The following is a 14,771-nucleotide window of genomic DNA, read 5'->3' as shown; positions in this document are numbered from 1 at the left end:
TATATCAAATAATTAAATATGGTTAATTTCTTCAATCATTATAAGTTTTTGATGTTTATTGTCTGAAGCAGCTAAAGTGACTGCTCTCTAGAATGTATCATTTTCCAAACCAGCATCTACCTTAAGACTGACCTAGTCTGTTCCCAGAGAAGAGGGGTCTCTTGCAAGGAAACCCGGGGAATAATGCAGCCTCTTCTCTTCTGCCAAATAATCTCCATAGACCTTAAGGTACTCACTGAAAATCAGACAGAGTAGGATTCACTGAGCCTCGTTACCATGCTGTTTTAGGACAATATAGTTTTAGAGTGTTTTCTCTCCATTCTTTCTTTTCATAAAATCAAAGTAATGTTGGTCTTTACTGCAATTCTAAACAAAATTATCCTACAAACATCTTCCTGATTCATAGAAGGGCAAGAAAACCTTGAGGCATGATACACAGTGACTGCGATCTATGCTATACTTCAAGGGCTGAAATCTCTCTGACATTCTTTTACTTTAGAACTTCGCCTTGTCCCCAAATATTCTCAGAAACGTATTACGTATTTCTGGAAAGGCATCCCAGTTTTACATCAGCACAGCTCTACATCAACCTATATTTCTAACAATAGAAGGAAAGGAATTATGATAAATCAATGTAACAGAACACTGGGTTACCTTTAAAGGTAATAAAACTTTGCTTTATTTATATCATTGATATTAACATAAATGTTCATTTTTTTTTTTTCCCTCTCCAACGCCCCAGTACATAGTTATATATTCTAGCTGTAAGTCCTTCTAATTCTATGTGAGCCGCCACCACAGCCTGGCTACTGACAGACGAGTGGTGTGGTTCTGCGCCCGGGAACCAAACCCAGGCCGCCAAAGCAGAGCATGCCAAACTTTAACCACTGGGCCATCAGAGCCGGCTCAACATAAATGTTCATAATATAACATTAAGTTAAAAAATCAGGCTACAAAGCAATATATAAAAAACAATGCCCTTTTTGTTAAATAGGTTTCTTCTTTCTTTATAATTTTAATTATTCTACAATGAATAAGTAGCACTTAAAATTTTTAATAAGAATATTACCCTATCCAAATTGCATTTCCAGAAACCAGATAAAAATCAATCTTATAACAACAGGCCCCAGAAAGCCTATCCTCCTTTAAAATGTTAAATCTACTTAGAGCTTTTCCAGGAAGAAATAAAACAAAATTGTGAAAAATAAAGCCTATTTTGGAAAATTTTTTCTCAAGAGCATCAGCTTTGCTTTGTTTTATATCAAAGTCAAAGAATCCTAAAAATCAATCTCTGTTAAATGTTTCAGTTCAACTGAAAAAGGATGATTTTATTCAACAAGGAGCTAACCAATGGGAAAAGAACAAAGAATTAAGTTACTTCAGATGATACACCAAATTCCAGATGGGTTAAAATTTTAAATCTAAATGTGAAATAATAATAAACGTTTTTAAAAACCACATGTGATGTTTATAATATGTGAAAGTGGGAAGGCTTTCTAAGCATAATGTCAAAAGCAAAAAACAAAGGCAAAAAATTGAGAGATTTGATTGTAATAAAATTCTTGAACTTCAAAAAAAATCACACCACATACAAAGCCAAAAGACACAACAGTGTGACCTTTAGTAATAGGTAACATCAGTGGAAAGACCAACATTTTCCAAGAGAGTCTAAACATTCAATCAACAAACATGAATTGAGCATATTTTATGGGTTGAGCATCATGCTCCCTAAAGAGTGATTTTTACTGACAATAAAGATTCTAGTAGAAGGCTAAAATAACTACATAAAACTAACCAGTTCTTGCAGTAGATGTACGGAATTGCTTCCATTTCTCAGAGGAAGTGCTCCTCATAGTAGAAATATATGTACCAATATCAACCTGTATCATTTTGAATATAAGCTCTCTAAATAACAATTCCGGGTTAGACGCAGAAAAAGCAGTAATTTCAACCAAAAGAACAGAAGATAACATCTGCACTATTCATTCTAATACAGCGAGGGGACATACTTCGATTTCTGAATCATTGGAATCCAGCTGTGGTGGAAGGATGGGCAGCATGGGCTGGCCCATTTTAGCCATCCGAGAGATCAACTTGGCCTTGACTGTATCAGGATTCTAAAAAGAGGAGAGTCAGAAAAATCACTGTAATCGAGGTTCATTCCCTTCAGTCAGCTGTGTTTGGCACTTGCATAAAATCCTTCAGCAAGTCCCCCTGCCACATCTATCTGAAACCATTTCTTCTAGAAAATGAAAATTAAAGATTTCTTGCCTAGAAGCATACATAGGTCACAATTAATAATAGCAGTAAAAATAATTTCCTATACGTTGGAACGGACAAAGTAGTTTCACGTGTATTACTTCCTTTCAATCAAGTCTCCCCATCAGGCATAATTATTCTCATTTTACAGATGAAAAACTAAAGTACAGATTAAAGGAGGGAGGCATTTTAGATGACAGTACCCTCTCAAAAGCCTGGGAGCAATTTAGTAGATAGATATTTAGAAGACATTTGGGGAGAGAAGGAAACAGGAGCCCTTTGTTCTAAATTCAGGTTCATTTAACTCTGACTTGGCATTGACTACACACTGGCCCCTGTGCTGGAAGCTTCTGTATCCATTAACTGGTCCAAAGTGCAGCCCTGAGTACATAACCCCTGAGGGTGCACAAGATGACCTACTGGGTGTAAAAAGAAATGATAATCATCTCTGGGGTTTTTTTTCTTTTTTTTGGGTGAGCAAGATTGGCCCTGAGCTAACATCTGTGGCCAATCTTCCTCTTTTTGCTGAGGAATATTGGCTCTGAGCTAACATCTGTGCCCACCTTCCTCTATTTTGTATCTGGGACGCCTCCACAGCATGGTTTGATGACTGTGCATCGGTCCGAGCCTGGGATTCGAACCTGCGAACCCCGGGCTGCCAAAGTGGAGCAGGCGAACTTAACCACTACGCCACTGGGCCAGCCCTATAATCTCTATTTTTAAATTATTTTTAAGCTACAGTAAAAATAAGACGTTAAGCTTGTTTACAGATATGGACAGTACTTTATATAATTTGTAACTGGACATATACTGTAAGTGTGTGCTCACTTTTTCTTAACTCCTGGAGACACATAATCAAGAAAAGTTGGATCTGTCAAGAGAGGACTAGTTATATAAACCATATCCACACAATGGAATATTGTGATCTAGAGATAAAAAAGAATGAGGAAGCTTCCTATACACTAACATGGAAAGATATTGTTATATATATTGTAATATATAAAAAGCAAGGTAGGTAATATATATAGTACACTTTTTTTTGTGAAAGGGGAGAGAAATAAAATATACACTCCTATTTGCTTGCATCTACATAGAGAAACACTGAAAGAATACATAAGAAACTAATTAAAAGCAGTTACCTAAGGCAGGGGTGGGATGGGATGGGGAACATGGGGGCAGAGGTGGGAGTGAGTCTTCTCAAAGTGTATCTTGTTTTATTGTTTTGATAACTGTACCATATGAATGTAATTACCTATTCAAAACAGAAAATAAAAACTTAAATGTAAAAAAAAAGATGGTTAATTTTGTTATGTGAATTTTGCCTCAATTAACAAAACAAAACTGTAAAAAAAACAAAACAAAAGAAAAAAAAGGTTGGAGATCACTAGTCTATGAGAAGTTAGTGAAGCTTAGAAAGACGCGACAAAAACAGCTGTGTCAAGAGAGTACAATAAAACTAACACTGGACAATTTTTGTGGTTTTTCAAAGATCTGAGATTATAACTGTTTTTCAATTTTCTTGATCCTTGGTTTAACCTTCTGGATTTAGGAAGTCACTTTTTACACATATCAGATCAATTATCTGCCAAATTCCTGATGTGGGCTGAATATAAACAAGTAAACTAGGGTTGGAGAGAAACTAACCATCAATTTCACTCCACACAATTATCCTGTTTCCCAATGTGGGAGGTGAAGACCACAGGGCTTTAGAACTTGAAGTGCTTCAGCGATCACCTCATCTACAGATAGCAAACTCAGATGCCTTCACGGACCAGGCAGGGCAGCAGCAAACTACAGAGAACATCCTCCTAAAGGCATTCAAATTCAAATTCTACTACAACAGTATGCTAGTCTTTTCATCTTATAGTTGGGAAAACACAGAGGCCCCCGTGACCTGCTTAAAGCCAACTAGCTGGTGAATTAGCGCAGAATTCCTCTGAGAGAACAAAAGTATGAAGATATGTAGGGTTGGCAGTAATTATGATAATAATAAGAACTATGTTAATTGAGCTCTTACAATATGCCAGACACAATACTAAAAACTCCATAGGCATTATTTCATTTAAACCTCATGAAAAATCTCTTGAGAGGTAACTGAAGACATATTATATGTAGGCTCTGAGCTTAATGCTTTAGAAACATATCACAAGAACCCTATAAAGGGGCTGTGAGAATTATTTCCATTTTAACAACAAAGAAGCTGAGAATCAGAGAAGTTAGATAATTTTCTCAAGGCCATATGCTTATAAGAATAAAGATCTGAAGCCAGGTCTGTCTATGCAGAAGCCCAGACTAATTTATACTGACTCCCAAGTAAGGGAAATGAACAAAGGAACCATTGATTTCTAGCCTAAATCATTAGTTCTCAACATTTTTTTTTTCTCTAACCCACTGGACCGTAGGCACATGAAACCTTCTCAGCAAACTGGGAGTGAAGGAGACAGGCTTGTATACTCACTGTATTCATCGTAAGCTGTTCACTGAGGGAGTTAGATTTGGAACGAAGAGCTGGCTCCCTGAAAGCAAGTAAGATATATCCTGAGATAAAAACAAAATCCATAATCACAAGTCCAGATTATACTGGATAAACAAACTGTTTTTGAAAATGTTTGCCAATTTAATGGCTATAAAACAGAATTTTAACTCTTCTTTAGTTTCCATAATCTCTGAAAGCTAAGAAAGATGAACAATTTTCTATTGAGAGGCATATTATTTACGGTTTTTCCTTGGGTACATGTTTTGTGTTTATTATGCCTTTTCTTCAATGTTCTTTCAGATTTTGGCAGGCGTTCTTACATATCTAGTTGGTGCGTTTACAGACTATGAATATTAATCCTTTGTCAGAAAAAGCTGATGCAAGTGTTTTCCCCATTTCCCTCATCCCATTTTTTCCCCAACTATTTAAAATTATTTTAGCTTTCAATTATATCTCTATTTCTGAATCCCGCTAAGAATCATTTTTATAGATAATAAAAAAGCTTGATACAACTCCAGTATCTTACCCTGATTTGAAAGGCACCGATGTGGGTGGTGACACAATAGGATCAGCAGGGAGGTTGTCAGCACCAGGTATGGGAGAAGGGGCTGCAGAATCTCGGGAACTAACACTGTGCCCATCAGAGCCAGAATCTCTGGCAAACTTGACCTAGGGAAAGATCAACCACAGGTGGATAGGCAAAAAAGGCACCCTTCCCCCTCCATCCTCCTTTCATTTTACTTATTCTCCATCACACAAGTCATTACCTGTTCACTGTAATAATTTTATTTATTTTTTCCCCCAAAGCCCCAGTAGATAGTTGTATGTCATAGCTGCACATCCTTCTAGTTGCTGTATGTGGGACGCGGCCTCAGCATGGGTGGAGAAGCGGTGCGTCGGTGCGCGCCCGGGATCCGAACCCGGGTCGCCAGCAGCGGAGCACACGCACTTAACCGCTAAGCCACGGGGCCGGCCCATTACCTGTTCACTGTAGACAAATGAGAAAATGTAGATAAGCAAAATAAAAATAAATAATAATAATAATCACCTGCAACTACTAAGCAATAACGCTGTTAGAATTTTGGATTTAATATTTCACATTTATATTAACTTTGTATGTATATATGTGTGTGTGTATATATTTCTTACAAAAATGGGGCCATACTGTTTTGTAACCTGCTTTGCTCATTCACTGATACATTAACATATTTCCATGTTACTAAATTATTAGTCTACAACATCATTTTTAACTACTGAAGAATATGTCTAACTTCAAAGGCCATGCCCTTAACTGCTGTTATCTACAGGAAAAAGTCTCCAAAGGATTTTGGGAACAGAAGTCATAAATATCTATGTTATTACAAAATATATTTCACCAATTTCTAGTTGTTGAACATTCAATTTATTTCTAGTTTTTCCTATCACAAACTATACTTCTATGAATAGCTTTATATCTATATCTTTGCACATAAATTCTCAGAAGTTAAATTGTTGGATAAAAGATTTGTTCATTTTTAAGATTTTTGATAAATACCATTAAATTTCACACCATAAAAGGTGAACTACTTTATACTCCACAAGTAGTATATAAATCTTTCTCAACACTCCTGTCAAATTGGGTATTACCTTTCTGTTATCAGCCTTGTCAATTTAATAAGCATGTCGATTTGTAATTCTTTGATTATTGCTAAAACAAAATATTTTTTTCTTATGTTTACAAAATGCTAGGCTTGATGGATTCAAATTGGTTTGTTACCTATCACTAGCCATGATTTCCTCAAACTCAAAGGGAAATTGAGAGAGAATATAAGAGCTGTGAAAAGGCAGCTGGAAGCATGTCAATGAAAAAGGGCTGGGATGGCTCCACAGAGATTAGGGCGTCCAATTAGGAAAGGGTCATTGAGAAGAAAAGCATATCCTTTGTTGCAGCAGGAATAATTGTCACAATGAAGATGACCATAATATTTATTTGTATTGTATTGTATAGTTTATAGTCATAAACACTATCACATTTGGAACTAACAATCACAGTATAAAGCAAACAGGGTCTTTTTTTGGGAGAGGGGAGTAGCATTAATTTAATTAACCACAATTTGTTACAAATTTTATTATAGAAATTATACATACTCATGATAAAATTTTTAAAATGTCAAAAGTAAGTTTCTGAACCGCATTTCCATTCTCCAGAGAAAATCACTTTTAATCACTTCTTTCAATGCTTCCAGAAATTGTCTATGAATATATGGGCATATATATGTATTTATATTTATATATACATACATATGTACATATGTATGATTGTGTAAATATATGTATGTATATGTGTGTGTATACATACACACATACACACAAGAGATCATACTATCCATACTGTTTTGCAACCTGCTTCTTTCACTTAACAATAGATTTTGGATATTCTTTAAAAAAATAAAAGTCCAGTCTATGAAAAACCATAACTTGAACAGTCCCTTAATAATGGACACTTAAGTTGTTTCCAGTTTTTCCCTATGGCAAACAACGTGACAGAGGGAGGAAACTATATATCTATCTATCTATTGAAATCTTTGCACACTTATGTAAACATATTGATGGGATAAATTTGCAGCCATGGAATTACTAAGCCAAAAGTATTTCCATTCGGTAGGAATCACTATTTTATAGACAAAATAAAAAGAAAGTTAGTGTTGAGAAGTGATTTGCTCAGTCATAACCTCTTCTAGACTCTGAATAGACAGCCAGGAAGGACATAAACCTTGGTCTTTAGATTCTAAAGCTCTTTCCAACTATACCATTTCTACTTTAAAAAAAAAAAAAGAGGGCCAGCCCGTGGCTTAGCGGTTGGGTGCGCACGCTCCACTGCTGGCGGCCCGGGGTTCGGATCCCGGGTGCGCACTGACGCACCGCTTCTCCAGCCTCATGGCTGTGTCCCACATACAGCAACTGGAAGGATGTGCAGCTATGACGTGCAACTATCTAATGGGGCTTTGGGGGAAAAAATAAATAAATAAAATTATAAAAATAAAAATAAAAAAGAGATGTCTTCAGAACCTGTTTTTCAAATATATTTATTTATTTGTTTTACTCAACTAGCAAAGAGAACTTATCAAACACAGCACAGCACAATTTCACTCACCCGCCTAATCTCCACCTCGAACACCAGGATAGAGTCTGTTGATTGAGTCCATCCTATTTCCCCTTCAGAGCCAGCAGCACAGGCTGGAGGGATGATAAGCAACCGCTTCCCTCCTTTCTTCATACCCAGCATCCCATCCTCCCAGCTCTTTAGGAATCAGAGAAAAGGAAAAGCTGATCAGACACAAACCTCCTCATAAGACAAAATAAGGTACAGGATCATCAGGTTTCACTCATCTACACTTGCAGGTTTGGACCCCTGGAGAGAGGTCAAGCTCACCCACCCCCTCTCCCCCCAACTGGTTATATGAATATGCAGAATACAGTCATGCGTCATTTAATGACAGTGATGCATTGTGAGAAATGTGTCATTAGGCGATTTCGTCGTTGTGTGAATATCAAAGAATGTACTTACATAAACCTAGATGGTATAGCCTACTACACACCTAGGCCAAATGGTACTAATGTTATGGGACCACTGCTATAAATGAAGTTCATCGTTGACCGAAACGTCACTATGTAGCACATGACTGTACTGTTTCTAAATTCACTTATAAAAGCTAGCATATCCAGGGCTGGATGAAATACACTTATCTTAGATGACCAAAAAAATTGGGTGGAACAGAATGGGATTAAAAGAGAAATAAAAGCTATCTTTTTTTTTTTTTTTTGAGGAAGATCAGCCCTGAGCTAACATCCATGCCAATCCTCCTCTTTTTGCTGAGGAAGACTGGCCCTGAGCCCACATCCATGCCGATCTTCCTCCACTTTATGTGGGACACTGCCACAGCATGGCCTGACAAGCAGTGTGTTGGTTCGCGCCCCCTATCCGAACCCGGGCCACCAGCAGTGGAGCACTCGCACTTAACCACTACGCCACCGGGCCAGCCCCTAAAAGCTATGATTTATTAAACATATTTTTCCAAATACTCTGGTAAGTGCTTTACTTGTATTATGTTGTTTAATCCCTAAAATGACCTCATGAGGTTAGTAGCATTATCCCCATTTTACAGATGAGAAAACTGAGGCCTGAGAGGTTAAGTAACTGTCCAAGATCAGAAAGTGGGCAAACTCTTAAGCCAAAATTCAACACTAGCTCTGTCTAGCTTTAAGGGTCTACAGAAGAAAGTCCCCAAAGGATTCTGGGAAAAGGAGTCATAATGCTATGGAGACAAACTTTTTGCCCCATGGATGAATGAGTACTTCACAATGCATCAGTATGTCCTGACACAATGATACTCAACATCAACACGTGTAAAATACTCTCTATTTTATAAAACACTTGCACAGTTGGTAAAGAAAAAATTCACAATGTGAACCCAGGTCCTCGGATGCCAATCCCGGTGTTCCTCCTGCTATGTCGTAGTCGTTTCCCACGATTGGGAAATGCTGATTCAAAGCATCCCAGACAGATAAGAATCACCCATTGCAATACACTTCTAGAAGAAACAGTTTCACCTCTTTCTCTATTAGGCTATGAGAAGGATTTCATAATTTCCTCAGAGTCAAAGGATGAAAAAGAAAGGTAAGGACTAGAAAAAAGAAATGTACCCATCTTCGATATATTGTCTCATAGGCAAAAATCTCCCAAATGCAGATAATAGAACACATTTTTCTCCTCCTACTTTTTACACAGCCTTTCCAGACTCTCAGAAAATATACCCAGGTTAGAAATTTCACAAAATTGAATCTAAATGAAGCCCACTGCAGCTGATAACCCACAGAAGAACATAGTTAAACCTTTACCTTGATGACTTTTCCTGATCCTAATTTCAAGCGAAGCAGCTTATCCTTGTTAGCAGTGGAGTCAAAAACCTGCAATTTGATCCAAGTAAATGAAGTCAGCCAATTTCAAAAATAATAATAATCATTATGACATCCAACTTAGTACATACCAGCACAGTACTTCTGGAATAGGGAATGTCAAATACACTGGGAAAATAGTTCTTAAAAGACTGAAAAGAAGGGACCGCATCATGACTAAAAGGTGTTATTACACTGAATATCTCTGAGGCAATGATTTTCCAGGTTTAAAAAAAACTAAACTTCTACCACCAAGTATTTAAAAGCGTTTTCATCTATACTTTTCAAATAAATGCTCTCATTTGATGCTCACACCAATCCTGCAAAGTAAGCAGGGTAGGTATCACTAACCTCCATTCACAGATTGGGGGAAAAAAAATTAAGAGCTTAAATGACCTGACAAGGTCAAGTTAGGATAAAATTGAGACCTGAATCCGTATTTTTTTGACTCATAGTCTAACCCTCTTTCTATCATACCATACTGCTTTTGAGGCCTTAATAATATTAAAACACAACAAGCCCAATCTATTTACAGTATCTACTATAACAAAAACAGAGAAACAACTGCGAAGAAGATCTAAAAAGAAGTTTTAAGACCTAATCCGATAAGACTATATTCAAGTTTAAAACTGGTAAAGGAGGACAAGACGTACATGTGAACAATTACTAGAAATGATACTTGGAGTTTCCATTTTCTCTAAGTAGAAGAGACACGGTGACACTGAGCAGATTTTATACATTAACATTTCATGACTCTGCCCCAAAAGCGGCTGCAGCAACTAAAGCAGGGCTACTAAAAGATTTCTATTTGCCAACAGCAGCAATTCACAGTAATAATAACTTACACTAGAATAGCCCTTGTGCTATCTAAATGACAAAAGAACCTGCAGGGTACATTTTCTTACCTGGCCCAGCACATGATTCTGAAAGCGCCAGCCGGTATAGGCCACTTCCAAAGAATCGCCAACTTCTACAGCAGGGCCTTCTGCTACAACGAGGTCCTGTGAGAGCACTGCATCCAGGGAAGAGGCGCTGTTGCACCTGGCAATGCACACCTGCGAGACAAAATCGAAGCAGCATAAACTTAGTTTAAGCTCAGTAAGTACTCATTCCAATATCGTTAATGCTCTTTTCCAAACAGTGGCAACCACTAACAAAACAGATTGCATGTTTAGAAGTAAACCATTCCAAAGTCAGTAATCTTGCCCGGAATCAAAGTGCCTAAGAGTATGGCTTTGGAGTCAGACTGTCTGGGTACAGATCTGGGCACTGCCACTTATTAACTTGTAACCTTGGCCAAATAACTTAACCTGTCTGTGAACCTAATTTCACAGAGGTTTTCTGTAAAATGGAGATAAAAGCTTTGCATATCTCCTAGGGTAGTTATGAAGACTGAGCTAATACAAGGAGAATAGTTGGCACGGTGCCTGGCACATAACTGCAAGTACACAACAAACATTAGCGACCATTACTATACTGATTTACTGCTTCAGTGTTTGGGAAACCTATGAAAGAAGGGAAGCTTCTAAAAAAATTTCAAAAGGCATTTCTAAAAACAATAAACTAGAAAAAAGGCCCTTTACAAAACCACATTGCATTCCCAGAATTCCTACTCCACCTTAACCCTACAGATTTAGCCATATTATCTTAGACAAAAGAGTCAGACATATCTTTATGAATAATTATTCTTAGTCAATGTTTTAAAATATAATACATTAGAAACTTGCTACTCATTTTCTTTAAAAAGCTTCATTATTGCAATCAAATAAATGCTAACTAAAACAATGAGACGTCATTTTTTATCAAGCAAATAAGACTAAAACAAAAAAAAAGGATAATTCTAAATGTTGGCAAAGGTATAGCGAGACAACTCATATAAATGTGAAATAGTACAATCTCTCTGGAAAGCAGTGTGCCAAAGTATATACAAAGTATACAGAGATCATAAAAATATTTGAACTCCTGACTCACTCTTTCACTTCTAGAAATCTTTCCTAGGGAAATAATCAGAGGAAAAAAAAAGGACACAGAATTATGTACAAAAATGGTCACTACAGTATCATTTATTTCAGAGACTGAAAACAATCTAAATGCCTAAAAGTAAGAGAATGGTTAAATAAATTAAAGATTTATTTATAATATATAAACCTCATATTATGCCTCTCTCAAAACTGTTTCCAAATAATTTTTGATGAAGTGGGGAAAGATGCATTATACATTGCTAACAAAATTAGCAAGATATAAAACTCTTATAAGAGTATATCTACTTATGTATATTATGCATAGAAAAAAAAGAAACATAACATGTTAATAGTGGTTACTTTGGGTAATAAGATTATGAGTGATTTTTTTAAAAAATGCTTTTCTAGGGGCCGGGCCAGTGGCATAGCAGTTAAGTTCGCATGTTCCACTTTGGCGGCACGGGATTCGCCAGTTCAGATACTGGGCATGGACCCACTCACTGCTCATCAAGCCATGCTGAGGCAGCATCCCACACTGAAGAGCTACAACTCTACAACTGTGATACACAACTATGTACTGGGGCTTTGGGGAGGAAAAAGAAAAAGATTGGCAACAGCTGTTAGCACAGGGCCAATCTTCCTCAAAAAAATATATATATATGCTTTTCTAAATTTTCTACAATGATCATGTAGTAACTTTTTAAAAATTCTTTTAAGACACTATTTTTAAAAGATAGTTTTATTTATTCATTAAGATAATTTATGAAGTGGAAAATGTTTTAAAGAAGTAAGTTTACATTAAAGTCTCATTTTCAAGCAATTTCAATAAGTATTCCTATTATTTCCCTGAAATACAATAACCTCAGGCGACAAATTTAGCTCGCCGCTAACAAAATACAGCAGGTTATGAGTTTTCCATACATTTTCCTAAAATCAAGGAAAATCTAGACTAGTGTTTACATTTTCACAGAAAGAATAAGATGGTATTACCTGTTTATTGAACTCCACAGCAGCCTTTTCTGACTCAAACATGATGGACCAGTTTTGTCTTTGGTCATCATAAAAGGTGCTATAGTTATTGGGCCTAACCTGGGGAAGGGAGAAATGTTGAGATAACCATAGGCAGCACAGCAGATAAATCTGACTACCTAAACCCATATAGAAAGGCCTTGACTCAGCTGACCTCAAAGAGAGATATCAGGGAACTTTCTTCTTCCCTCCCACCCTCCACCAACTATCCCTCAGTCCACATTCCCAGAAGGTAGCCAAGAGACCTTTCTGAGAGGCTCTGTTAGGATATCCACTCTGACATCCAGGGCTGAAGCAGATCTAATTCCCACCAGGTATGCACAAACCAGTCTCTCCTATGAACTATCCCAAAGGAACTAATGATTCTAATATGGGAAGTCTTACCATTAGCTCAAAGTTCGGATGAATCCTGGCAACAGTAACTCGCTGTTGTTGACTGATATAAAGAAGAATCCTATACTGTACTCAAGCAAAGACAGGCAGAAAAAAAAGGGAACAGAAGTCAAAAGGCAATACAAAATGAGCAGTAAGATGTCAGGGGCGATGCTTCATAGAGGTATAAAACTCAAAGCTCAGTTCATCCCTTAAAGCTGAGATTTTAAATTATATCTTCTCACTATGCATTTTACTCTCTTCTCATTGTGGCCTTACTCTAACCATAATTAGCAATGTCTTTATTTCATTGGTGTTTTCATTTGTATAAGGGGTGACTAAGAGCTACACAAATGACTAACAGGTACATGAAAAGATGCTTAACATCATTAGTAATTAGGGAAATGCAAATTAAAACCACAATAAGGTACGACTTCACACCTACTAGAATGGCTATAAAAAAAAATCAATGGAGGGGCCAGCCCAGTGGCACAGCGGTTAAATTTGCATGCTCCGCTTCGGTGGCCCAGGGTTTGCAGGTTCAGATCCCAGGCATGGACCAACGCACCACTTGTCAAGCCATGCTGTGGCAGCATCCCATACAAAGTAGAGGAAGATGGGCACGGATGTTAGCCCAGGGCCAATCTTCCTCAGCAAAAAAAGAGGAGGGTTAGCAATGGATGTTAGCTCAGGGCTGGTCTTCCTCACCAAAAAAAAAAAAAAAAATCAATGGAAAAATAACAAAGTGTTGGCAAGGTAGTGGAGAAATCGGAACCTCATATATTGCTGTAGGAATGTAAAATGGTACAGCCACTGTGGAAATAGTTTGGCAGTTCCTCAAAAAGCCAAACATACAATTACCACATGACACAGCAATTTTCACTCCTAGTATATACCCCAAAGAACTGAAAACAGGGACTCAAACATACACTTGTATGCCAGTGTTCACTGCACTATTACTCACAATAGCCAAAAGAGAGAAACAACCAACGGTCCATCAACTGATGAATGGATAAACAAAATTGCTTATACACATACACATTGTTTATAACGTGTTATACACATACAATGGGACATCATTTAGCCAGAGAAAGGAATAAAGTTCTGATACATGCTACAACATGGATGGATCTTGAAAATAATATGCTAAGTGATATAAGCCAGACACAAAAGGACAAATACTGTATGATTCCACTTAAATGAAATATCTAGAATAGGGAAATTCATAGAGACAGAAAGTAGATTAGAGGTTATTAGACAATAAGTGAAGGGGGGATGGGAAGTTATTGCTTAATGGTCACAGATTTTCTGTTTGGGGTGACGAAAAAATGGAAATAGGTAATAGTGATGGTTGCTCAATATTGTAAACGTAACAAAGGCCACTGAATTGTACTCTTAAAAATGGTTAAGGGGCCAGCCCGGTGGTGTAGCAGTTAAGTACACGCACCCCACTGCGGGGCCCAGGGTTCACAGGTCCGGATCCCGGGCACGCACCGACGCACCGCTTGTCATGCCATGCTGTGGTGGCGTCCCATATAAAGTAGAGGAAGGTGGGCATGGATGCTAGCCCAGGGCCAATCTTCCTCAGCAAAAGAGAGGAGGATTGGCAAGGGATGTTAGCTCAGGGCTTGTCTTCCTCACACGCACACACAAAAAAGGTTAAAATGTGGGGCCCGCCTGGTGGCATAGTGGTTAAGTTCGCACGCTCCGCTTTGGCGTCCCGGGGTTCGCAGGTTCGG

The 14,771-nt window shown here is 37.6% G+C and overlaps 1 protein-coding gene across 5 annotated transcripts in view; it reads right to left on the bottom strand.

Moving 5' to 3' along the window:
- Positions 1-14,771, bottom strand: part of FKBP15 (FKBP prolyl isomerase family member 15) — a 70,665-nt gene that overhangs the window by 39,573 nt on the left and 16,321 nt on the right. For 4 of the 5 annotated variants that reach the window (XR_015548948.1, XR_015548949.1, XM_087419267.1 and 1 more), the window contains exons 5-12: positions 13,045-13,119; positions 12,622-12,720; positions 10,576-10,725; positions 9,614-9,682; positions 7,869-8,015; positions 5,262-5,404; positions 4,718-4,775; positions 2,010-2,117 (exon numbers count right to left, since the gene is read on the bottom strand). Coding sequence is in view for 3 of the 5 variants with exons in the window: in XM_087419267.1 (XP_087275393.1) it covers positions 2,010-2,117; positions 4,718-4,775; positions 5,262-5,404; positions 7,869-8,015; positions 9,614-9,682; positions 10,576-10,725; positions 12,622-12,720; positions 13,045-13,119 (849 nt within the window). In the remaining 2 variants the exon portion in view is untranslated. The remainder of the gene's footprint in view (positions 1-2,009; positions 2,118-4,717; positions 4,776-5,261; positions 5,405-7,868; positions 8,016-9,613; positions 9,683-10,575; positions 10,726-12,621; positions 12,721-13,044; positions 13,120-14,771) is intronic. The other variant, XM_087419268.1, reaches the window with a different exon arrangement.

The sequence above is a fragment of the Ceratotherium simum genome, chromosome 29, assembly GCF_057802395.1.
Source record: "Ceratotherium simum simum isolate JZ-2026a chromosome 29, ASM5780239v1, whole genome shotgun sequence".
Classification (NCBI taxonomy): domain Eukaryota; kingdom Metazoa; phylum Chordata; class Mammalia; order Perissodactyla; family Rhinocerotidae; genus Ceratotherium; species Ceratotherium simum.
The sequence above is the reverse complement of the archived record's forward strand: the minus strand, read 5'-3'. Positions and strand labels throughout refer to the sequence as shown.